This window comes from Castanea sativa, chromosome 12, assembly GCF_040712315.1.
Source record: "Castanea sativa cultivar Marrone di Chiusa Pesio chromosome 12, ASM4071231v1".
Classification (NCBI taxonomy): domain Eukaryota; kingdom Viridiplantae; phylum Streptophyta; class Magnoliopsida; order Fagales; family Fagaceae; genus Castanea; species Castanea sativa.
This window is the reverse complement of record NC_134024.1, coordinates 31,047,395-31,074,155: the sequence shown is the minus strand read 5'-3', so window position 1 is coordinate 31,074,155 and position 26,761 is coordinate 31,047,395. Positions and strand designations below refer to the sequence as shown.

The 26,761-nt window shown below is 38.9% G+C and overlaps 2 protein-coding genes across 2 annotated transcripts; one reads left to right on the top strand and one right to left on the bottom strand.

The window, feature by feature from the left end:
* Nucleotides 1-6,229: 6,229 nt before the first annotated feature.
* Nucleotides 6,230-6,867, top strand: LOC142620518 (aspartic proteinase nepenthesin-1-like). The gene is made up of 2 exons (XM_075793880.1): nt 6,230-6,728; nt 6,782-6,867. The coding sequence occupies exons 1-2, from the start codon at nt 6,230-6,232 to the stop codon at nt 6,865-6,867; spliced, it is 585 nt and encodes a 194-aa protein (XP_075649995.1).
* Nucleotides 6,868-8,674: 1,807 nt separating this feature from the next.
* Nucleotides 8,675-11,866, bottom strand: LOC142621041 (lysM domain-containing GPI-anchored protein 1-like). The gene is made up of 5 exons (XM_075794360.1): nt 10,735-11,866; nt 10,060-10,177; nt 9,781-9,942; nt 9,625-9,656; nt 8,675-9,113 (listed from the first exon to the last, which is right to left on the bottom strand). The coding sequence occupies exons 1-5, from the start codon at nt 11,405-11,407 to the stop codon at nt 8,824-8,826; spliced, it is 1,275 nt and encodes a 424-aa protein (XP_075650475.1). The 5' UTR covers nt 11,408-11,866; the 3' UTR covers nt 8,675-8,823.
* Nucleotides 11,867-26,761: the final 14,895 nt, after the last annotated feature.

Here is a 26,761-nt window from a genome sequence, read left to right as displayed (position 1 = left end):
TTGAACCCTTTGGGGTTTGGGGCATGACAATAATTGCTTTCGACCAGGGCCCTCTAATACACCATTTTGTTTCCTTAGAGAGCCTAACAGTCACACATCCATCCCAGATCTGACAGTTGTCTTCTCCATTCTCACAATTAGATTCCTCATCTTCATTCATAAGATTCTCAAACTCAAAAGCTTTCACACACGCCCTGGTATTTCACCCACAAGCTTGTCCTTGAAAGAACCTCTGGTAGTAGCCACTGTATTGCGGTATCCTAAAGAAGGAGAGCCTTCCTTGGAACCGTCATTGAACTCAATGTGATGAATATCCTTGACCTTCTTGTTGCTCTGAGCTAGCTCCGCTTCCTCCTCTCTAGAGAGTATACGTGGTTTCATTTCAGCTTTTTTTTTATATGTAATATCTATCTAGACCTTTTTTTAAAAAAAATTATTGTATAAAAGAGTGGTTTGGTAATTTTACTTTGGGTTAGTAATATACGGGAAAAAATATGTTGTTGCTCCCTAAAATTTGTCTTAAGCGCATTTGGTTCCTAAAGTTTCAAAGTGCATTTGGTTCTTAAAGTTTCAAAGTGGGTATTATTGCATCTCTCTCTCTCTCTCTCTCTCTCTCTCTCTCTCTCTCTCTCTCTCGTCAAAAACTCTAGCCACCCCTAGGCTCAATAGGTGTTTCTAACTCATACTAACGCCAAAGAGAAGACTTACCTACGGATTTCAATGAGAACATGCTTGAAAATTCTTAAGATTTTTTCAATATGCATTGAAAGATGCGTCACTAGCCTTTCTCATTGCTTATGTGGGCGAGTAGTGGATTTGACTCCTGAACTTTATATGAATCATCAAGAAAGCTCAATAAATTCACATGACATGATAATTTCAGCTTATGAGCATGGCAAGAGAGCAAAAAGACCCCCAACACATTGATATGAAAAATTCAGCTTTCTATTTTATTGCTAAAAGTGGGTTGCATTAAGAAAACTAAGGAACAAATATAGTCTCAAGACACTTCCTATTTAAATACAGACCATTAAACTCAGCTAAGAAAGCATCAACAACGTCCATAGGCAGACGACTAAAAAGATTAAACTGATTTTCTTGGGCCGCTTCTATCCTGACCAGCTTGTCAACAATCCTGTTCACTTCTCAAAAGCAACGTTTAAATCAAATCTGGAGAATTTGGGTAGCTAGCTATGAGAGACTTCGAAAGTAGGTGCCTCTCAAAAAAAAAAAAAAAAAAGATTTTTTGTGTGTGCTTTTTAGGGCACCTCTTTTTTTGAATAAGTGGTATAGAGTCGCCACTTTTTTTTATAAAAAAAAAAAGAAAAAAAAAACTAAATACATGACTGAATTGTTCTCTTCATTAATTGAATAAAAATTACATATTTGATAAACTTGAAAATTACATAGCTTTGGATCCTAGTTACAATCTACTAAATAATTACATGGCTTGTTATCCTAGGTACATTCTACCCAAAAATAAATAAATAAATAGAAGGCTAGATCTACTTAGCCAAAGACCTAAATTCGGAGGCTAGGTTACAAAATGGGAATGTGTTAGGCACTCATTCTGCCCAAATAGATTCTGGTCTTCTAGACTCTTGTGACTAATGTACCTTTTTGTGCATGTCATGAATGATATGTTGAACATGTTAAATAAAGGCTAACTTACACAAATTTATTTATGAATGAAGTCTCTTCTTTTGTTTTTAAAAAAATTCAAATATGTTTTGGTTGGTAAAAAAAAATTGATTTTGATTTGTCAAAATGTCAAATCTATTTTGTAGGATGTAGAAAAAGGTGGTTTTTGGAGATAGAAAATTCAGATTTGTGTTTATTACATAAAATAAAGTATTTTGATTTGAAAAATATCAAATATGTTTTGTTAAGAACTAAAAAAATGGTTTTTGGATTTATAAAAAAATCAAATCTGTTTTGAGATAATAATAAAAAAAAAAAAGTTTCTTTGATAACAAAAATATCAGATCTGGTTTGTATATGTTAAAAAAATGAAAAAGATTTCTTATAAAGAGAGTTTCACTCATAATTTAAATTTATGCAACATAAATTACATAAAACAACATAAGCACAATCATGTTTAATCTTTTTCTTTATTTCAAAAATCTGCATGCATTAAAAAATAAAATTTGTATCTAAGGAAGATACAAATCAGTTTTGATTAAAGAATCTACATCTACATCTAAGGAAGATGTAGATCCATTTTATTTTAAAGAAAAATTCAGATCTACATCTAAGGAAGATGCAGATCTGTTTTTTATTTTAAGAAAAAGTCAGATCTACATCTAATGAAGATGTAAATCTGATTTTATTTTTAAGAAAAAGTCAGATTTACATCTAGTGAAGATGTAGATCTATTTTTATTTTGAAAAAAAGAGTTGTTCACATGCAGATTATTGACATTCAAGAAAAAGATTATAACAATCACATAAAAACAATCATGTTTTAAATAAAACAATGATGAACCATTCATGTTATAGATAAAACATTCATTAACATAAAAAGAAGCATAAAAAAAGAGATAGGTTGATGGAAACAACCTCTTATATGAGCACTCCTTGTTCTTAAAAGGATGTTTTAGGTTTCAAAGAAATTTATTCAGTTATCCTTAAAACCTAAAAACCCTAATTTAAGCAGCAAATCTCAGAGAGGATCAGCAAACATTAGCAATTCTTCAGCCTCAAAATGTATACCTCTCAGTGCGTAAAAGAAAGGGTGTTAAATTATGAGGTTCAGTCTCTATTTATAGAGGCCAGAAGACTCTAAAAAATAGGTACAGAAGATTAGGATACGAATCCGGACACATCCTTTTGCGAAAAGATCGAAAATGATGTGTCTTATCGTCACCCGAAGGCCGTTGGGTCATAGCCCAAAAAGGGAAAATTTGGCCCTTGTAGAGTGCTGTTCAGCACTCCAAAAGTGTCGAATTGGCTCTTAGACACCGAACACTCTTTCGTGTTCGGGTGTCGTTTGGACTCCTCTTCTAGGGTTTTTACCGGCCCTTGTACCGAGATGCGTTTTCATCATCTGTCTATGATTTTATTTATCTCTTTTCTAGATAATTCAGGCTTTTTAAGAACAATTATCTTGTAGATAAATACCCTAAAATAAATCTTGATAAAGTTCAGATTATTCACAAATTTTATAGTTATCCAATCATCTCCTTTTATTCCTATGCATGCATCCTGATTTTATACACTAATTATCAACCAATTACAAAATTATTTAATTAATTTTAATTGTTTAACCAATCAGAATTAATTTAAATTGATCATGTGTGGTTGACTCTACTTAGACACAATGCATGTTGACCTCAAACTTGATCGTGCGATATCTTTCGATCTGATTGTCCGATTTAGAAACTGGACACACAACCATGATCATTAGAACCTCATGATCATTTTTATGGTATGCAATAAATGAATTGATGCATGTAATGCAATCATGATTTTTAGGGTACGTAAATGGTCATTCAAGTCATTTTCCTTTATTAAATTATGGGTGCAAAATTGAGTGTCTACACTAGTAGCCTGTAGACATCCACCAGAGAGGAAGCCAAACTGTTAGAGCAGTTTGAAGTAGACAAAACATCAATAATCGATTTAGCATCTAACTCAACTTCAATAGCATTAAAATTTCTATTTATGCAAAGTAAGAGCCCATACTTCAGCTATATAACTGGAAATAATGCCTATATTCCTCACAAACCCCATGATCCAAGCACCTTTGATATCACAAATAACTCCTCCTCCTCCCGCTGGCCCCGGGTTACCAAGTGATGATTCGTCCGTATTCAACTTAAGCCATCCACGGGCCGATTTTTCCCATCGAATTTGCTTCATAGCTAGGTGGGTAAGGGTTTTTGGGGAGTAAGCATAGAAGAAAAAATTTATTTCTCTCTGCACTTCCTCTTTAGCTAGCATAGGGTTGGTTCTTTTACACTTGAATACCATATAAGAGTTTTGATGAGTGAATAAAATGCATTAATTTCATTGTACAAAACTGATCCATATATGTACAAGGAAAAGAGCTACTAACTGAGCCTAACTAACTTCCCAATCTATCCTGATCTTCCCTCCAAATTTAGTTATGCAAATACACCAATCACCAAACAACATGTGTCTATAATTAATAAAAACTAACTACACCACATCCTAAACTACAAGTAGCATAGCAAACAGAAAGACTAAACTACAGTCATTTATGCAGGAGCTAACAACAGTTTGTCCTTTCAATACTCTGTTTCTACAACTTCAGTCCAGGTCTCATCTCAGCGTCCTTGCTAACTTGACATCAACTTCTCAACTTTGCTTCCATCAACCTGAACCTTCTGATATATCACCCAATTCCTATTATTCCAGATGGTCCAAACAGTAAACAGAAACACTATATTCCAAGGAATAGTGCACCAAGACTTTGCCTTAACAATAGCATAATTGGTTGAAAACTATTCGTTGAAGTCTTGAGTGAAGAAGAAACCACTAATTGTGGAGATTCCCAGCTAGATCCAGATGGGTTTTATGATTGGGCAGTTTGGAAGGGCTTGAGAAATTGATTCAACATTAGCTTGGCAAAGAGGACTGGTAAGCACTTCCAAAGGAAACTTTGAACTCTTGAAAGGATTTTTAGGTCCCAACCCCATTTTCCATGGAAAAGATCAGGAGAACCCAGCCCTGTTGCAATCCTCTACGCACTTTGTTAGATCAAAGTCCCCATGTTTTGCCCCCATCCAAGTCAGCTTGTCTTGGTTCCTTGAAGCTATAGCAAACAGGGTTGCTATAGTTAATTGCTATAGCAATTGGTTGAAAAAATCAGCTTTCACAAAACCAAATTTGTTGCCAAAGTTAATTTCAACTCATTGCCCTAAATTTTTAATGGAACAATTCCAAATTTACATCAATTGTATTTAGTATCTTAAAATAAATAAACAAATAAATAAGTAATAAAAAATTGAAAGATGTCATATCCAAAATCTGTGATGATAATGAAATTGTTGATTAGATGATAATGAAATTGTTGATTAAATAAGTTGATGAAAGTGATGAGTCAAATTAAGTGTTCAACAATTCATTGCAATGCTTACTTGGTAGCATAATGTCAAGATTTCCAATATATAAATTGATAATAATAATTTTTTATTAAATATAGAATTCACAGAATGAAGTATAGAGTAATATTGAATGTGGCCCTCCAATTCTTTAATGATGATAAAAAACAATGTGTAATGACAGATTACAATACAATATTGTCAAGAGTCTTGTAACTCAACTAACACTTCTTATCATTTCTAACAAAAACATTTAGGGTTCAAATCTCATTTCCTCCATTGTGTATTGAATTACCCAAAAAAAAAAAAAAAGAAAGACAATGCAATATATAAAAAACAAAGTAATTTTCCTATAAAAAAAAAAATTGATCTTATCTAAGGTGTCTCTAGCACGTCACACAATAAGACAATATGATCTTATTTAATATGATCTTTTAGGATAGATAATGTGACCATCTTCAACAATAATGTTTCAAATTTTTTTAAGGAATCAAAACATCCAATGTTTCAAATTTTTTTTCTTTGTAATCATTTGTAAAATATTTTCTTATAGAATTTTATAAATCATGTGATGAAACTAAAGTTTTCTCTTCCATCCATTGTTCACACTGGTTGATCCGGTTCTCCAACACATGTACAAAAGGATTGAGCAACCACTCATAATACGTTACATTCAGTTCCAGATTATGATAACGGCAATTCCCTTCTTCCTCTTCCTCTAATAAGGCCACTAAACTGTCTATTTCATTTCACAAGCTTACCATTCACTCTCCCTAAAACACACACTATGGCACAATATGCAACTTCTCTCCAACCCTTACTACTACTACAACTTCTAATACAAATTCTCCCATTGCTAACTTTCTCATCAAGGCTAACTTTTGATGATAACCCATCAAAAAATGGCTTCCGGGTTAACCTAACACACATTGATGCTGGCCTAAAAAACCTCACAAAACTGCAACTCATCCAACGAGCCATAATCAACCGGGTGAAACCCCGGCTTGAGAAGCTTAGTGCAATCACAAAAAATGGTCAAATTGATGATATTCGAGCGCCAGTTTATGCTGGGGATGGAGAGTTCCTCATGAACTTATCGATTGGGACTCCCGTGGTACTTTTGGTTGCGATCATGGACACAGGTAGTGACTTGATATGGACACAATGCAAGCCATGTACATACTGTTTCGAAAAGCAACCCCAGTTTTCAACCCGAAACTATCTTCTTCTTTTTTGGATGTTACATGCTCTAGCAACTTGTGTAAGGCATTGAGAAATTCAAGGTGTGGTAATGGGTGTTGCGAATATTTGAATGTTTATGGGGACGGGTCGTCATCACAAGGGTTTTTATCAAGGGAAACTCTCACTTTTGAAGAACAGGTTTCTGTGCCAAGGATAGGTTTTGGGTGTGGGGTGAACAACCAAGTCATAGGAATGAACAATGTTGCGGGGATAGTGGGACTTGGGCGTGGAACTCTGTCCTTTGTTTCACAACTTGGTTCAAGGAAATTCTCGTACTGTTTCACTTCAATTGGTGACAACAGAAGTAGTAGCCTTTTGTTTGGTTCTCTAGCGGATATGACTGTCTCAAATGGGGCAGTCAAAAGCACCCCATTGATAAGAAATCCATTTCTACCATCTTTTTATTACTCATCTCTAGAAGGTATCACAGTTGGGCAAACTCTCTTGCTATACCAAAATCATTGTTCCAAATAGGCAGCGATGGAGGTGGGGGCTTGATGATAGATTCCGGAACCACAGTCAGTAGTTTACAAGAGGATGCTTTCGACATGCAAAAGTAGGCGTTTGTGGCACAAACAAAGCTTCAGGTGTCATATTCGTACACAACAGAGTTCGATCTTTGCTTTGACTTACCCTCAAAAAATGTTGAGGAAATTAAGTTCCCCAGACTGGTTTTTCATTTCAAGGGATTAGATTTGGAGTTGCTACCAGAGAACTATATGATACCGGATACCAAGTTAGGACTGGCGTGCTTGACAATGAGGCCAACGGGTAGGTTGTCAGTTTTCGGGAACTGTCAGCAGCGGAACATGTTGGTCCTTCTTGATCTTAAAAAGAATATTCTTTCTTTCATTCCCACTAAATGTGATCAGCTGTAGGTTCTTTGGTTAACCTGCTTCTAGCAAGTCTCAATAAGTTTTGTGTGCATTAGAAATTTTCTTAGTTTAGAATCATATAACTTTATGCTCATGAAAAGTTCACAACAATTATATCATTTGATTATATTTCCCTCATCCCCCATTTGTATGCCATATTCTAATAGTTCCCACGTCAACCATGAGAAGGCAACCTGGCCTGTATTCTTTAGATGAACATGAGTTCTAATTTCCGGATTTGGATCCCATGCAAATAAGGGGTGCAATAGCATCCAATGGTCTGCAAAAATTTGAAAAAATCTTTGCCATTGGATCATATTTTTCAAATAACTTTTTACTGTATACTTTGTTTTTAAACTTTTCCAATCTGATCCAATGGCAAAGATTTCTAGTCCCACGCCAATAAATTCCTAATTTCAGAAAGTAGAGTAGTTTGGTTCGAAGTGTAAGCTCAAAGTCCACTACTGCACAAAATCTTAGATACAGTCAAATGAAAGAAAAGAATTGATCCCAACTCCTACTAAGCAAGTCTTCCCAATACAATTTCGTGAACATATTCATGTCACTGTCACTCTCTTCCCATAGCATTGCTGTTTTCCTCAAGTACATGCTTTACTTCCTCAATTTGCCAAAAACTAAACTATCTTTAAGATGCAAATAAAAGACAAGCTAGCTCTACTGCTCTAGAATGAAATTCTAGATGCAAAAATCCATCCAGGTCTTTGTGCACACTTCAGACTCTAACCAACTAAAGTAGCTATAAAATAAACAAAAACCTCCTCATTTATCTGTTACTCAACTTTGAATCAAGAGTAATAATATGCAAATGTAGAAAGATTGACAAAGCCAAGATTGTTGGGAACTTGAGAAAGTAGGGAAGAGTCACCCTACAGACTCCGGTACATGAAGCCTACCTTCTAGGTCAAGAGTAGCTTTAGCCAACAAGGCACAGTAGTAATTACTAATTAGTAAAGGTAATAACCAGAGCACTGATATTCAAGGGAAGCTCAATCTTGTTATGAAATTCTGATTATTAGTAAAGTCAAACACCAAAAAAGAAATTCTGAGATGGACCAAATTGCTGATTATAGACTAACACAATCATTACGCTAACCACAAACACATGCAGAAGAAATACCAAGCCTCTTATTTCCAGCAACCATGCACATATGGGGCAGGGGGTGGGAGGCAATTTTATAAAATTTTACAGAGAATTCCTTGAAGTCACACCTCAAAGAGCAGACCATGCTGCAGATATTTGAAGTTAATGAGATTCCAATAAATTAAAAACCATTAAGTTCTCACCAGTAAATTCAAAATTGTCAAAAGGAAAACAAAAATTCAACATACATAGTCAGACAAGCAGTACACCCACACAATTTATGAGCACTCTGCTAATGAATGCCAAAGAATAGATTGCAGAAATGCAACTGGTCATACCTCAGAATGCATAGCAAGGCAGTTAAGTAAAACAATATAGCAGGCACCAATAGGAAACTAAGGACTCACCGCATCAATAAATCAGTTTGACAGTAGAAACAGAGAAATAAGAGTTAAATACAAGAAGTTGAACCAGTCAAAAAAATGTATCAACCACGCAGAACAAAACCCCGCCATCAAGGCAAACAATAATAGGCAATATTACAATGACATGGACATCATGAGCTTGACAAACAAAAATAAAATAAGTGCATATGGAAACGTGGCTAATGAATTCACCAAGGAGGAAGCATCAGAAGAACCACTTGCAATAGGGCTGTTTGCAGGGGGAAGTCCAAGTCCTGGAAGTGACCCAGTTGTTGTTGGCACCACCGAAGACTTGGGTGTTGGGGTTCCAGCACCATTGGAATGAGGTGAAGGTGATGGCGCAAACATTGAATCCCTGGATACTGAGTTAGGTGGTGCTATAAGTGGAGGAAATTGCTGTGCCCCTGCATCATTTTTTAAAAACCAATCGAAAAACAACTTAAGAGCTACAATGATAAAATCACAAAAATAGAAGTGTCAAGAGAAGCTTTATGTGATTACTTCAACAGATTTCAACATTAAAGTGAACGAGACATATCAACTTTACATCAGCATTCATACTCAAGTGTTCAGTGTAAAGTGAGTTGTTGAACATTAATTGGTTCCCTAATACGGCCTCATTTGAATTTAATAGTTCAGCATATTCTGCATGAAGGCTTTGAAATCCAAGTGGTTTGGTTGTCAGAAAAAAATTCCATTAGAGAAGAAACAATCCACTGTGTTAAATAGTTTTTCACCATACCATCATCACCAACAAAGATATCAAGAAGAACGTTACCAAAATCTTTGGTTTTTTTTTTTTTGTGGGTGGGGGGGTTGTAGTCATTGCAATTTTAAACAGCAAGAAGTGAATAATATCCTCTCTAATGTGCATTCCAAGTATTCTGTAATAATATAGGATGCAAAAACTTTTACCTGGGCATCGGGGTTGAAGAGATGTGGACAAACTGCAGAATAATTTGGAATGAATTAGCTTAACCTTCAAATGTAACTCCATTACAGATATTGAATCTCAAGATTAACATAAGAAGATTAAAAAATAGATCACCGGATTTTAATGGATAACCATACCTAGTGACTATGGTGCCATTGACGTAACCACCATAATGACAAGCAGTCACATTGCACCCAGCACTACTCTGCTGGAATGTAACATTCCCCAGCATGAGATTACTGTTTCGACATTGCATGCTTGAACAAGAAACAGCTAACGAAGCAGGCATGCAGTACAAACTGCATAAATACACAATAAAGCGGATTAATACTAGACCTAAAGAAGAAAATTTTATCTTCTTTAAGATTGAAATTAACAACAAAAGAATCAAAATGTAAGCAAAGTTGCTGAATCACTTGAGGTTCCCTGGCCCACAACTGCACTGCACACAGTGGCTTGCTGTAATGGCATAGCTCCCATTCGGCACTATCAAGCCAAAATCCGAGGCATATCTTGGAAAATTAGATGCACATGCTGTAGTACAAAAAAGAAAGTAACTAAGAACCCTACCACCTCAATCATTTACAAACAAATAATCATAAATTGTACAAAACAAAAGCACCAGAAAATTTCAAAGAAAACCAATATCACTCATTCTTTACTGCCAAGACATGCAAATTCATCATACACATATCATTCTGAACGGAAGGTATAACATTAACAATACCGTGTGCTTAACACAAAGTCCATCATAAATACATTTTTAAAATAAAATTCCATGATTAATACATAGTACATAGCTTGTCAAGAGCCTCATAGCTAACTATTAAATTATCAAAAAGTAAAGATAAAAATCACAAAACTCAATAACAAATATTAACAATATCGTGTGTTTAACAATACATATTACAAAGAAGGTATACCCTCACTTACAAAAGCTTATAATCACAAAACTCAACAACAAAAACTTACTTGTAATGCAGCACTACAATATTACATGAAATTCAACCAAAACATACATAGAAAGACATAACCATACATAGTACAAACACCAAACGCTTTATTTAACTCAAAGAAACAGATAAACATACCTGGTAATGGAATAGCAAGTATATCTCCATCCTTAATAGCCGTGCTCCCCATAGCATTCACATCCATTAAATCAGTAATAGTAGTCAAATACCTTGCAGCAATCCCAGCCAACGTGTCCACAGGCTTCACCACATAGGACAAATACGTAGCTGGCAACGAATTATCGGTCCCATTGAAGCAAGTACAAGGCAAAGGCACCACAAGGCTCTGCCCCACGTCGAGAACCGAAGGGTCAGATATCGAATTAGCCTCTCTAATCTGATCAGCCGAGACCAAACCCGAGTAGATGGAGTCAGCAATCGTGGAAAGAGTGTCTGAAGGGCGAGTCTTGTACTTGGTCGAGACCGATTTTCGAATACCATCGACACAGGAACAGGTTATGGGGATTTTGAGGAAGAGTTGTGAAGGAAGGATGTGGTTCTCGACATCAGGGTAAGAGATGTCGATGGCATTTGATGTGAGGATCGCTATGGGGTCTACTTGGAAGAGTGAGGCTACTTCGGAGACTTTGAGGTCAGTGTAGAGTGTGTAGCCCAGGACAGCGTTGCAAGAGTCAGAGTTTGAGCAGGGCTCAATGGTGGACTTTGAGCTCACATAAGCTACATTGGTGAAGATTGACAATGAAAGGAGTAAAAAGAAGAGGTTTTGGAAGATGGGTTTTTGATTTGGCATTGTTTAGAGTTAGAGAATGGAGAGCCGAAAAAAAAAATATGTGCTTCTTTTGGGCAATAAATGAGGCTGAAGATGCGTTTTTTGCTTTGGTATTCAAAGAGATTGAAGTTGGTTTTGGACCTTTGGTACTGTTTTTTGGTTTGCTCTTCTTCTTCTATGCTTTGTTTACCAAAAAGAAGAAGAAATGGAGAGAAAGGTCAAAGATTGGTGAGACCTGCTTAGACACTAAAAATAAAAAATAAAAATGTGGGTTTTTTGGGTTTAGTAGCGAGAGAGATTTTGTAGTGAGTTTCAGGGTTTAGGGTTTGTGTTTGTGTTTTGTTTTGCTGCTGCTGCTGCTTCTTCTTGCTCAACTTTCTCCACCCAGACAGAGAGAGAGAGAGAGCTGGGTAAAGGGAAAGTTTTGAAAGGGATGGAGCGTCTAGGAATGGACAAATGTGTTGCATAGAGTGAACAGACATTAGTCAGATTCTCGAGTTTGGAGTCTCATACACTTTCTTTTTCTTGGTCTAATTTGTCCTCGTCAACATCTTTTATTCTCGGTTGTGGACATTGATGCTTCTTTTTTCGCTTTGTGAATTTGGACATTGATGCTTCTTAGTCGGTCACAAGTGGTCCCCTTCGTAGGCTTTTACTACCATGCTTAGGTAATTAAAATAGGAAAATTCTTATGTAGTCTCGGAGTATAGTAAAATGATGATCTTTCTTTTCACATTCATGGTAGACCCTATCATGAATTTAATGAACGGACTCCACCATGAATGTGAGAGGAGGAAGCACCATTCTCTATACTCCGAAAATACCTAAGAATTACTTATTAAAATAATAGAAGACATAAATTTAGTATTTAATAAATTAGATAGACATGTGACATTTTTTATTTGTGGAGTATATAAAAGAGTAGGAAAATTGAGATAGAAGATTTGGACTCCTTTTACCATCTTTCGTTAGGTTCCGTTTCATTTTACGCAAAAATATTAGTGCTTATAACCATCTTTATGTTCTAATTTTTATTTTTATATACAACCTATTAAAATAATATAATTATATATTAAAATATATAATCTTGCTCAATTATAGGAGGAGAGAGAGAACATTATTATTTCAAAATTTTCTTTACAACCTGCAGGGGTTCTTATAAATAAGAACCCATAAATAAGAACCCACTTAGGCAAGGTTGTAAAAAAATTGGAATGTACCCACCCAAATGTAGTGGGTTTTTTTTTAAGCTTTTGGGTTGTAGTGGCTTTTTACAACCCCAATGCTGCTAGCTATACCATTTTAAGAGTATCAGCATTAGGTGTAAAAACCCTCCAAGTTCCTATTTTAGCAATTCATCTACTTGAATTGAGTTTTATCTTGGTATAGGTTGCTAAAAATTGTTAACAACTAAGAACCATAAGTTTGTATTTATACAACTTACTATTCATAAGATTGTAAATAATTTTTTTTTTTTTAAATCTCTCAGACTCTCTCTTTCTTTTTGATAATTAGCTTTTTATATTATTTAATGATGTAATTTATATTATTTTAATAAATTATATGTAAAAATAAAAATTGAATTGTTGAGTGAGTTGTAAACTAAGTTAGTAAAATAGATAAAATAAGTTTTAAAAATGTAAAATACATTTTTTTTTTGTTTACAACCTCCAATGCTAGCTAAAGCCACATTTAGTATTAAAAATAAATACAAAGCCAAACTCACCTGAAACTTCCACACGTTAACCTTCAATATTTTGCCCTAAAAACTTAACAATGAACAATGTCCTCAATATATCTATTGAGCATTTTTCAATCAATACACCAAATAAAAATCATATTTTATTCACACCTTAGGAAAAGATTGGTTAAAAAATATGTTTGAGAAAAAAGAAAATAATATAAAAATAAAATAGTGATAGAATACTGAAACTGATATAATTGTTTATAAATAATAGAGCTAAACTGACAAAAGTAAGTTTTTTTATAATAAATTTGACTAAAAACTTACGGATGTGAATGGTCTTAATATAAGAAAAAAAAATCTATATTACCTAATCAATTTATAAATAACACATATCAAATTATTTATCCTAAACTATAGTATTTCATTCAATAATTGCAGCTCAAGTGACCATGAGTCATATTCAGCAAAAAAAAGTGACTGAGTCCGTGACAACATTAATTTGGTAATTTTCCGTTCCCTTTACTATGGACTAATGTTTTTTAGTTGTTTATTTTGGACTGTTATTACGTAGGGATGTTTTGGTAATTTAGGTTTTTACCTTTAAGATTTATGGGTATCCAAGCGAACCCCACGTTCGACTATTTTGGGTTCTATTGTCTGCTTCTCAGGCATTAGAAAACGAATTTCTGGTTTCTTGCTCGTTAGAGCATTGTGTGGAATCCCACCCACATTAAGGAGCGTGTCACACACCTCAAAATAATAGTATATTTTTTTTATTATTTATCCAAATTAGTACCATCTTCTTTTTAAGTTATTCGAGAATTTAGAGAGTGTTTAAGAGCGTAGTTTGCATTATGTTATTTAGAGATCTTTGATATATATGTAGGTGAAAAAATGTGTAAAAATATATATATTATTGTTTAAAATGTGAAAGGGTTACTAAAACTGATTTACCAAACAAGCTATTAATCTTTTTCTTTTTTGTTTAAAAACTTATGTTCTGAGCACATGTTAACACTTAAATTAATTTTAAACTTCTCTAAAATAAAATTCATTTTAAACTAATATCAATGCAATTTAGGTGCCAGAATTATGTTTTCAAAACATAATTTCACTTAAAATCATGTTAACATGATTTAGAAAAATGTTAGATTTCTAAATATATTTATAATAGTGTCAATTAAATAATCATTATATAATCTTGTCTTGGAAAATGGCCACTTTCATCTTCTCTTCATCATTTATCTCTTTTTCTTTCTTTTTTTGACATGACAAATTGATAATGTATAATTCAACAAAAAAAGAGAAAAAACAACAACAATCAAGTGAAGATCATGACAATATGACTATTTTATATAATATGTGTGGTATAATTAAAGTAAGATCTCATCAAATGATTAAGTTCACTTATTCAAACACCGTGATAAGGGTGATAATATTAAAAGTTCAATTACAAAATTTGTTGTAGTATTAAACTACAATCTTACTCGATATCTTTTTATTGGAAATAAATTTTGACAAATCCACTGTGTGGGGCAAAAAGATCCTGATGGGAACGTGGGCCTTTTGGGTCGTGTTAAAGAAGGCCGACCTGATCCTGGGTTTAGAATTTGTTAGTACTATGGGTCGGCCCATATGCCGAGGATCCGAGGATCCAGCCGAGGATCCGAGGATCCAGCCGAGGGTGACCTTACCCTCGGATGAACACCGAAGAACTCGGGATTTCATAGTAAAGATTAGGGGATGACACGGTTAAAGCCAATGGTTAAGAGGGGTGAACCCTAGAACGCCCCAGAAGCACCGGTGTTGAAGAAATGTCAAAGATAAAGGCTGCTGCCTCCACATTAAAGACCCTGCACCTACCACCCTGGCCGCATTTATGGGGAAGTGACACCTGAACAGTGGAAGAGAAACTTTTGGTTACTATTCAAAGGCACTGAGAAAAGAAATATCTAGGCTAAGGGGGAGGTGAGGCAACACGTGTACAAAGCATTCAAAAGAGTAGTATTTAAAGAGCAATCTAAGATAGGAAAAAGGGACGGACTTTTTGTAACCTAAAAAGAAAAAAGGCTAAGAGAAAGATATAATATAAGAACAGCTCTCGGCTTACATCCGAGGAGGCCTATCTACAATATACCTTGTTGTTTCCAAATATTTGCCATCTTTAGTTTGTCATTTAATCCCCACACACTTCTAACCTGGGTTTCAAGCCCACACTCTACAAATTCATATTGTTTAAGGCTCATTGAGCCTGAGCCCATAACTGTTCTTGGGACCAGGTGTAATTGTGCACTTACAATTGGCGCCGTCTGTGGGAATCTAGTCTAGAAGAGGTAGGGATATTATGGCAGGCTTAGGCTCTCACCATGCAGAGTCACAAGGATCACAACCGGAAGATCATTTCCAACGTCTTGAACATCGTAGGGATCGTGAGGGAAGCGTCCATACAGAATACCCAGGGGCTAGCCATACTCATGGAGAGGGTAGCACTACCCACGATGAGGGTTCTAAGTCCATGCAGAGGGAAATCAATCGTTTGAAGAGGAAGTTACGCCGCGCTAAACGTAAGGTTTCCCCGTCCTCGTCTAGTTCTTCCTCAGAGAAGGATAGGGGACTTGCTTACAGTTCAAGGTCATGTTCCCCCACTAGCGCAACATCCTCCGGTGAGGAGGACGACCAGCCAACCCGCAGACGTAAGAAGTTTCGTTCTAGGGGCTTAGGCAACGATACCATGAGTAGGGCGTTGCACCAACTCTCTAAATCTCCGTTTTCACGGAGGATTGAGAAGGGGAGGCTTCCCAGGAGGTTCACCCAGCCCACATTTACCATCTATAATGGCCGGACTGATCCGGTGGAGCACGTGAGTCACTTCAACCAGAGGATGGCAGTGCACTCTCACAACGAGACTTTGATGTGTAAAGTCTTCCCCTCTAGCTTGGGACCTGTGGCTATGAGATGGTTTAACGGTCTCAAATCAGGTTCTGTAGGCTCATTTGGGGAGCTAACTAGGGCATTTGCTTCGCGATTCATTACATGTAGCAGAGTCCCTCGGCCATTGGACTCGTTGCTATCCATGGCCATGAAGGAAGGGGAGACACTGAAAGCATACTCCGACCGATACTGGGAGATGTTTAATGAAATAGACGGTGACTTTGATGAGGTGGCGCTTAATACCTTCAAGGTGGGTCTCCCTACTGATCACGACCTAAGAAAGTCCTTGACGAAAAAGCCTGTCCGCAGTGTACGCCGTCTTATGGATCGTATTGATGAATATAAAAGGGTAGAGGAAGACCAGCAGTAGGGAAAAGGAAAGGAGAAGGTTATCCCACAGGAGAGAAGGGATTTCAGGTCGGACAGATATCACAACAACAAGCCGAGGAGGGATTACTTCGGACAATCCGGCTCGGCAGCACCTCAGGCTGTAAATACTGTGTTCCGAGAACCAGTGCATCAGTTATTAGAATAGGTTCTTAAGGAGCCGTTCTTCTGATTGCGCGGCAAGATGGAAGGGGACCCCGCGAGAAGAAATCAAAACCTTTTCTCGTCGCATCATCGGATGTGGGTCACACTACCGAGAACCGTCGGACTCGTGGAACCATCTAGAGCGGCTCGTCGGTGAGGGAAAGTTAAAGCAAGACTTGTGTCGGCCCACCGGGCAGGTCGGTCAAGTTGGTTCAAACAACCAGAGGAACAGCTCATCTCGGCCAAGCATTGGGAACAATTAATGTTATCTTCGCCGCACCTGTAGGACCGGCTCAGTCCCACTAGAGTGATGGCGGTTTCCCATCCGCAGCCGAGGATGTAGGTAGCAGCCGAAGAGATTAAAGTGTACTTTACCCGTCTTGGGTTTCTCCGAGGAGGATAAAGTAGGGACTATCCAGCCCCATGACGATGCTCTTGTGGTTACCCTCAGGATAGGGAACTATGATGTGAGGAGGGTGATGATAGATCAGGGCAGCGGTGCAGATATCATGTACCCTGATCTATTTAAAGGGCTAAGATTGGAGTTGGAAGATTTAACCCCTTACGACTCCCCACTTATAAGCTTCGAAGGAAGGGCCGTTGTGCCGAAGGGACAGATCCGTTTACCCGTTCAATCCGGCACAGAAACGGTTGAGGTAGATTTCATTGTGGTTGACGCGTACTCTCCATATACGGCCATCCTCGCCAGGCCATGGCTGCACGCTTTGGGAGCTGTCTCCTCTACCTTACATGTTAAGGTGAAATTCCCCTGGGGAGCATGTTGAGGAAATCCTCGGCAGCCGTGTAGTGGCTAGGCAAAGGCATATCGGCTGCGGTGCTTCGTCAGTCGGAAATTGAGTCATCAACCTTGCCCAACCAGAAGTCATAGCAATTAACAGCTCCGGAGGCATCTGGAGCGATGACAGGAGACGAGGCTGTTTGTGAGGAGTTAGAGAAGTTTATAATAACAGAAGATCCAGAGAGGTTCTTTCAAGTTGGCATACTTTTGCCACACCAAGAGAAGATGGAGTTGTTGAAGTTTCTGAAGGATAATTTGGATGTCTTTGCGTGGGACCCCTATGAGGCTCCAGGCGTAGATCCGAACTTTATTTGTCATCGCTTAAACGTCAATCCTGCCATTGTTCCGAGGAGGCAGCCACCTCGGCGATCTTCCCGAGAACATTCTGAGGCCGTGAAGGAAGAGGTTCTTAAACTCAAAAGGGCGGGGGCTATCAAAGAAATTTTCTACCCTGAATGGTTGGCTCATACTGTTGTTGTTAAGAAGAAGAACGGCAAATGGAGAGTATGTGTGGACTTTACTGATCTGAACAAGGCCTGTCCTAAAGATTCGTTCCCAATGCCACGGATTGATCAACTGGTAGATGCTACTGTTGGACATCCTCGGATGAGTTTCTTGGACGCCTTCCGTGGTTACCACCAAATTCCCTTGGCGCTAGAGGATCAGAGAAGACCGCTTTCATTACTCCAACCGGAACTATCATTATAAGGTTATGCCATTTGGATTAAAAAATGCCGGGGCTACTTATCAAAGAATGATGACCCGAATGTTTGAACAAAGAATCGGGGAAAACCATCGAAGTATACGTGGATGATATGGTGGTGAAGAGTAAGACAAGACCTTCACACATGACAGATCTGGCCGACACCTTCCAGATGCTAAGGAAGTATAAGTTGCGCCTTAACGCCTCCAAGTGTTCTTTTGGCGTGGGATCCGGAAAGTTCTTGGGATATATGATTACTCATAGGGGCATAGAGGTAAACCCAGTGCAGGTTAAGGCTATTCAGAATTTGCAGCCGCCTAGGAACCCAAAAGAGATTCATAAATTGATCGGAATGATTGCCGCGTTGAATAGATTTATTTCTCGGTCACCGACCGGTGTCGTCCTTTCTTTCGCTTGTTGCACTAGTGGAAAGTGTTTCAATGGACTGAGGCTTGCGAGTTAGCTTTCCAACAGCTTAAGCAATATCTTTCTCGGCCACCTATTTTATCTCGCCCTGAGGTGGACGAGGTATTATTCGCTTATCTGGCCGTGGCTATTCACGCGGTGAGCTTAGTCCTTATAAGGAACGAAAGCGGAGTACAGAGACCGATCTACTACGTTAGTAAATCCTTGAATGAGGCCGAGGTGCGCTATCTGCCCTTGGAAAAAGCACTTCTGGCTGTAGTCCACGCCACGCGCAAACTTCCTCATTATTTCCAATCTCATACTGTGGTTGTTTTGACCCAGTTGCCTCTTAAGGCTGTGTTGCGTAGTGCTGATTATTCTGGCAGGGTGGCAAAATGGGGAACCATTTTGGGAGCCTTTGATGTTAAATACAAGCCTCGCACATCGGTAAAGGGACAGGTCCTCGCTGATTTGGTGGCAGAGTTTACTGAACCATTGTTAGAAGAAACTTCAAAAGAATCACACATGGGTGAAAAATCAGTCGGTGTGATCACAGACGTATCGCCCTCGGTTTGGAGAGTTTATGTGGATGGGGCTGCTAATCAAAGAGGGTCTGGTGTTGGACTTGTTCTAATGTCCCCTGAAGGAATTATCTTCGAAAAATCTTTGAGATTGGCCTTCTCGGCTACTAATAATGAGGCCGAGTATGAAGCAGTCTTGGTAGGCATGCAAATGGTACATAAGATGGGGGGCAAGGAAATCCACGTGTTCTCGGACTCTCAGTTAGTGGTCGGCCAGGTCATGGGAACCATGGAGGCTAGAGACCCCAGAATGCAGAATATTTGGCCTGTGTCAAACGCCACAGCTGAATTTGACTCCTTTGCCTTAGCTCACGTTTCTAGGAGTGGAAACACTCATGCAGATTCCTTGGCTACGTTGGCAACATCCTCGGCTTAAGGTTTACCAAGGGTTATCCTCATTCAGGATTTGGTAGAACCTTCTCTTGTAACTGCTAACGCACCTCGCATCCATCTAATAAGGCCTGGTCCTAGTTGGATGGATTCGATCATATCTTTTCTTAAAAATGACATTCTTCCCGAAGCCAAAGTTGAAGCAGAAAAGGTACGTCGAAAGGCGCCGCGTTTCTGGTTGTCCGAGGACCAGAAGCTATACAAACGATCCTTTTCAGGACCATACTTATTGTGTGTACACCCTGAATCAACAGAGGCATTACTGGAGGAATTGCATGAGGGAATTTGTGGGAGCCACACTGGGGGAAGGTCCTTAGCCCATAGAGCCCTGACTCAGGGTTATTGGTGGCCCAATATGCAGAGGGAGGCTCAGGACTATGCCAGAAAATGTGATCAATGTCAGAGGTTCGCCCCTAATATCCACCAACCTGGAGGGGTTCTTAACCCTCTCTCCAGCCCTTGGCCTTTCGCACAATGGGGCTTGGACATTGTAGGGCCATTTCCGAGAGCTGCTGGCAACAAAAGATGGCTACTCGTGGGAACAGACTACTTCACTAAATGGGTTGAAGCTGAGCCCTTAGCCAATATACGAGATGTTGATTCCAAGAAATTTATATGGAAAAATATTGTCACTAGATTCGGAATACCACACACACTCATCTCTGATAATGGTGTCCAGTTCGATAGTAGGGCTTTTAGAAAGTATTGTGGCGACATGGGTATCATAAATAGATATTCCACCCCAGTTTACCCTCAAGGAAATGGACAAGCCGAGGCAGTTAACAAGGTCATAGTTAACGGGCTCAAGAAGAGGTTGGACGATGCGAAAGGCAGATGGGTAGAAGAGCTCCCTCATGTCCTGTGGACATATCGGACCACACCGCGCAGGTCCACTGGAGAAACGCCATTCTCTATGACGTATGGTGCCGAGGCGGTGATACCATTGGAATCTGGTTTTCCTACTCTAAAGACAAGTTCTTTTAGCCCAGAGAATAACAAGGGACTTCTAGAGAAAGATCTTGATTTACTTGAGGAACGACGTGAGGCAGCTATGGTCCAAATAGCTTATTATCAGCAGAAGCTAAAACGAGGATATGATGCCCATGTGAAGCTAAGACCACTTGCACCTGGTGATCTTGTATTAAGGAAAGTTGTAGGCACTTCTAAGAACCCAGCTTGGGGTAAGCTGGGACCTAACTGGGAAGGCCCCTATCGCATTGTTTCAGTAGCAGGCATAGGGTCATATAGGCTAGCTGATCTAGACGAACGAATTGTACCACGTCCATGGAATGTAAATAATCTTAGAAGGTATTATTATTAATGAAATGAGCTTTTGTCAGTTTGTATTTCAAAGTTATGATTAGCTCTGACGCTCGTAGTTATCATTTTTTAAGAATCAAACAGAAACTTGGTTAAGTGCAGTCCTCGGACCACAAACCTTGTGGAAATTGATGTCTTGTCATTTGTTAAACAGAACCTTAGTTATGTCGGGTCTTCGGACCTCCTACTTTGGGAAAATTAACATTTGAAGTTACAATTTTAAGAATCAAACAGAAACTTGGTTAAGTGCAGTCCTCGAATCACAAACCTTGTGGAAATTGATGTCTTGTCATTTGTTAAACTTAACCTTAGTTTTGTCGGGTCTTCATACCTACTACTTTGGGAAAATTAACATTTGAAGTTACAATTTTAAGAATCAAACAGAAACTTGGTTAAGTGCAGTCCTCGGACCACAAACCTTGTGGAAATTGATGTCTTGTCATTTGTTAAACAGAACCTTAGTTATGTCGGGTCTTCGGACCTCCTACTTTGGAAAAATTAACATTTGAAGTTACAATTTTAAGAATCAAACAGAAACTTGGTTAAGTGCAGTCCTCGGACCACAAACCTTGTGGAAATTGATGTCTTGTCATTCGTTAAACAGAACCTTAGTTATGTCGGGTCTTCGGACCTCCTACTTTGGGAAAATTAACAGTTGAAGTTACAATTTTAAGAATCAAACAAAACCTCAGTTATGTTGGGTCTTCGGACCTCCTGCTTTGGGGAATTTTACTTTTGAAGTTATAACCTTTAAGAATCAAACGAAGAATTGGTTAAGTCTTATCTTCTGACCACAACTTTTATCAAAGTCATTCCCTTATTATGTCTGGATGTTAATGCGTTACTGTTTATTAACTCGGATCTTACATCTTACTAGAAACAGAGCTATGCATTACAAGGGTTTAATCGTTATATGAGGCCCTCTCTTCTTCTTAATCGAGGCATTGTTCAAATATATTAACCATGTCACCTTTTATTGAATCTTTAATAATATACGCATGATTATGTGGAAGTTATGATTGTGCAATCCTTGGAGTTAGATTTGTGTACTCTGAGAAACTTTTGCTATGACTTAATGGGAAACTTTTGTAATAAGTACAAAAAGAATAAAGTAAAAATAGATATAACCCAAGTAAAAAGCAAACGAAATTGTTCTTCATTAATCTGTTAAATGTACATTACATATATAATTCAAAAATGGAAAAAGAGAAGCCCTAAGCTAAAGTCCTAAGCTTGTGGAGGAGGATCTTGCTGAGAGGTACTGGTGCCCTCGGTCTTTCTCAACTCCAGCTCAAAGGGAGTCAAGACTTGCTTTTCCTTATCTGCTGTCTTCATTGAAAGGACGTTGGGTTCCGCTGTCTGGCTCAAGTCCTTCTCTGCATCCCCTTCTCCTTCCTTCTCTTTGTGGGAACCAGAAGGTTCTGTAGGATCAGGAATCTGCTGTGGGACCACCGGAGGAAGAGCAGGAAGAGTTGTCTCGGGGGTAGGAGTTGCAGCAGGAGCCTCTTCAATCTCCTGTATTTCCAGAGGAAGCCAAACGTTCTCGGATTTCCTCAGATCCGAAGATGGAGGAACTCCTGCTACGTTTAAAGCTTTCCCCCATACTTTTTGACAGTATTCCCGGCATAAAGCCGCGAATTCCTCTGTCAGCTGCTCCTCTGTGGTTGCTACCCCTTCATCGAAACTTGCCTGCTTGGCAGCTTGAAGAGAGAGTTGGAAGGAGCTGGCTTCTTCCTTCATCAGCGCCAGTTGCTCTTTCAGATCCGAGCACTCCCTTTGAGCTTGGGAGAGCTCTTCATCTCTTTCGCGAAGGAGCTTGCGCTGTCCTTCTATCTGGGTCTTCATGGTCTTCAAGTTTGACTCGACCCCATTTTTCTCTCTCCTCAGATCAGCCACCTCTGAGGTCAACTTCTCATTCTCAGCAAGGGCTGTGCCCAAGGACTTCTCAGTTTCCATCCTGATTTTGAGCTCAATTCTGGCTATTTTTCGAGTGTCTTCAATAAACTTCTCAGCTACAAAGACCTCCTGAATAGCCTGTAATAAAGTATGGAGTTAGGAACAGTGAAAAACAAACTTACTTATAAATATTGTTAAAAGTGGAATCTTCCGAAGAAAGGGAGAAACATTTACCAGCGCTAAGTCTCTTTTCAGGGAGAGGAATAGTTGTGGCTGGCCCATTTTTTCCAAGGTCTCCATGTCCTTGGGCAGCAGGAGAGGGCGTTCCAAAACCTCGGCCAAGTGGTGGGCATGGCCTTGTTGAACCGCCCTTATACTGGACTGGCAGGAGATGGGTGCGCTGTCCAGTCTTAGATCGGGGGACCAGGTGGTCGGTGCTCGGCGCACTTCAGCCTCGTCCCTGAATTCCCCGATTTCAACCGAGCGGGCCCTACCCTTGCCCTTGTCCACCTTCTGCTGCTGGGCCGGTGGGAGTTGTTGTCATGGTTTCTTGGGGTCTTTATTAGTCGTACCCTCATTATCCCCTTCCTCTTCTTCTTTGGATCCTCGGCTGGAAGTTTTGGCTCAGCTGGAGGAGGGGGAGGTGGTAAGGATGGGGGAACTTGAGACGTCCCCTTCTTTTTCTCTGCCACTTTAGCAGCCCTATTGGTGAGGAGACCCTCCATTCTTCCCATGTCTTCTTCAAATTCGTCCTCGGGAAGGGCAACCACAAACCCTGCAATTCCAGAGGCCTCGGTGGCTTCTTCCTCCTCGTCGGAAAGTACCACAAACTGGTTCCCGTGAGGTCTATCGGTGTCTTCGAGATGGAATTGATCTATCTCGTCGTCAAGTGTGTGTGAAGAAGACACCTGCTCTTCTGGAACGACAGTTGCTTGTGAGTGCACAGCAAGGGGAATTGCTGCTATAGGCCGGTTGTATAAAATGGTGTTAGGAGCGTCCGGGAGGTCGCGGTCGTCCAGAAAGTGGGGCCGAGCTACGTTTATCCTCCTTCGTCTTCGGTCGCCCGCGATTATGGCGTTCTCTATCTCCTGGAAGTCCGAGGAAAGGGGATTGTACCCTAGAATGAGGTGAGCGGCCTGGAGTTGTAAGTCTTCGCTAACGAACACCTCGGAGCGAAGTACTCGGTTTAGATCTGCAATGTTACAGTGACTCAGACGAGGACGCACGTGCTGCTTATCTGCAAAAAGACGTCAAAACAAACAAACTTGGTCAGATTCACACAGATGTTTAACAACTTTAAGCAAGTACGAATACGCATTTCTGGGTGTGTTAGAAGAAGTTGTGTTGTGGGGAGATTAATCCTACGGCATCGCACCTGGATCCCCCCACTGAACTGGGCAGTGGAAGCCGTCGTGCCAGTTCCCGGACACGATCAAGTAGTCGTCCTTCATGCCTTTGTTTGATTTGGGCAGACAGGAGATTAGCCTAACGGTGCTGGACCGAGACTTAATATAATAACCTACCTTAGAAAGTTTATGGGACTCATATAGGAACACGACATCGTGCCATGTGAGGTTTAAACCCATCTGCTCGTTTAGAGCATCTACACTACCCAAAACTCTAAAAACGTTTGGGAGGCATTGATCGGGACACAACCGGTGGTTGCGAAGGTACTCCCTAGTTACAGGTTTCATTGGAAGGGTCATCCCACCCTCTATAAAGGCTATCATAGGAATGATAACCTCTCCCTCCTTCCTGGAACCGGCCACGGCTTCTGCCGGGCAATATTCTAACCCTACGTCGCTGGGAATACGGTATTTGGCCCTAAAGCCTTCCATCCCAGCGGCGGTATCAACTAGACACTTAAATTTTCCCATTACAGAGGAACGGTAGACTAAACTCTAAAAGGGAGAGTGTTTGTAGTGATAGCCGAGGACAAATATCAAGGAGAAAAGGTTAAGAATAGGAGCAAGAACTTACAAGGTTGAAGGTGTGCAAATCTCCACGGTTTTCTGCAAGTAAGGTATGATGGCTGATGTCTTGATGGGATTACCCCCTGAGGAATTAAATGAAGGCGCAGGTTCCCGAAGCGTCACGACGTGCGAAAAGGCGGCCTCGAAATTATATTTGTCCTGCCTAAAATTTCGTGGAGTAATGAGGGCCGTTGGATGTCCATCTTACCGTTGAACGTGAGGGACAAAGTGTAACTGGCAGTAATAAATACGCGCGTTGTTCAAAATAAAACCGCCAAATGGCATCTTCTGGGACGCGAAACGATTTCCACACGTGCCATTACTCGCAAAGTGAGTAGAGTAGGTTCTCGTCGGATCAAAACCCTATTTTTCTCTTCGGACGTTGAAAATTAGAGTTTTGAGGGGCTATTGTGTGGGGCAAAAAGATCCTGATGGGAACGTGGGCCTTTTGGGCCGTGTTAAAGAAGGCCGACCTGATCTTGGGTTTAGAATTTGTTAGTACTATGGGTCGGCCCATACGCCGAGGATCCGAGGATCCAGCCGAGGGTGACCTTACCCTCGGATGAACACCGAAGAACTCGGGATTTCATAGTAAAGATTAGGGAATGACACGGTTAAAGCCAATGGTTAAGAGGGGTGAGCCCTAGAACGCCCCAGAAGCACCGGTGTTGAAGAAATGTCAAAGATAAAGGCTGCTGCCTCCACATTAAAGACCCTGCACCTACCACCCTGGCCGCATTTATGGAGAATTGACACCTGAACAGTGGAAGAGAAACTTCTGGTTACTATTCAAAGGCACTGAGAAAAGAAATATCTAGGCTAAGGGGGAGGTGAGACAACACGTGTACAAAGCATTCAAAAGAGTAGTATTTAAAGAGCAATCTAAGACAGGAAAAGGGGACGGACTTTTTGTAACCTAAAAAGAAAAAAGGCTAAGAGAAAGATATAATATAAGAACAGCTCTCGGCTTACATCCGAGGAGGCCTATCTACAATATACCTTGTTGTTTCCAAATATTTGCAATCTTTAGTTTGTCATTTAATCCCCACACACTTCTAACCTGGGTTTCAAGCCCACACTCTACAAATTCATATTGTTTAAGGCTCATTGGGCCTGAGCCCATAACTGTTCTTGGGACCAGGTGTAATTGTGCACTTACATCCACTATTGAAGTATATCTTCTTCTTATATCTTCTATGCTTGCGAAATTTCTAGAAAATTAAAGATCAATTAATATGTCATCAATAAATTATTTAAATTGCAAGTTTTTAAAATTTAAAATTATGTATAAAATATTTATAGGTCATATAATAAATAATATCTGATCGATACAAAATTTAACACATGTATTAAAAGTGTGAAGAACATGCAATTCAACGGTTAGATTTTCAAAATATGAAATAATATTTATTTTATTAAGTAAAGTCATAGTCTTATGCTACAATCAATTTTATAGTTAAACTTTGTCCTATTTAATATGAATACAAATACAATACATTTTTTTTTCCCCATAAATTAGCATTTAGGTTGTGTTTGGCATTAGCTTAAAAAGCTAGTTTTTTTTACTATTCAGCTTATTTTTGCTACTATTCATAGATCTTGTTTCATTTTTTTGTACTATTTATGAGTTTCACTATACTATTTCAACTACTTCTTTATTTTATTTACAGTACATTTAGGGAAAAAAATTCAATTTTAGCTAAATAAACTGTTCACAAACAGACTTTCAGTGTAGATTGGCCCTTATGGGCTATACATGATTAATAAATGTTTTACTTTTGTATTAACTAGCTTAACTTGAAATTGCTTGCCATCTTGAAACAAGCTCATTTAATGCATAATAAATATTCATTTTGTCCAACATTAAATGAAATTTACTAAAAAATGTTAATGGTTATATTGATAAATTTGTTATTGGAAGTGTAATTTACATAACTCTTTTACTATTTTAGAAGAAGAAGAAAAAAATATCGTTTCGTTTTCTTTTCCTATAATCTAAATCATGTATTCCTAAAATTAGATGGAACTTTTTTTTTGGAGAAAAAAAATAGATGGAACTTTGATGAGTTGAAATGAAAAGTCTTCTATTGTATGTTGTTACTTGTTAGTACTTTAATTAATGTTTTTTTTAATGGAAATGATTTGGAATTAAACCAAAT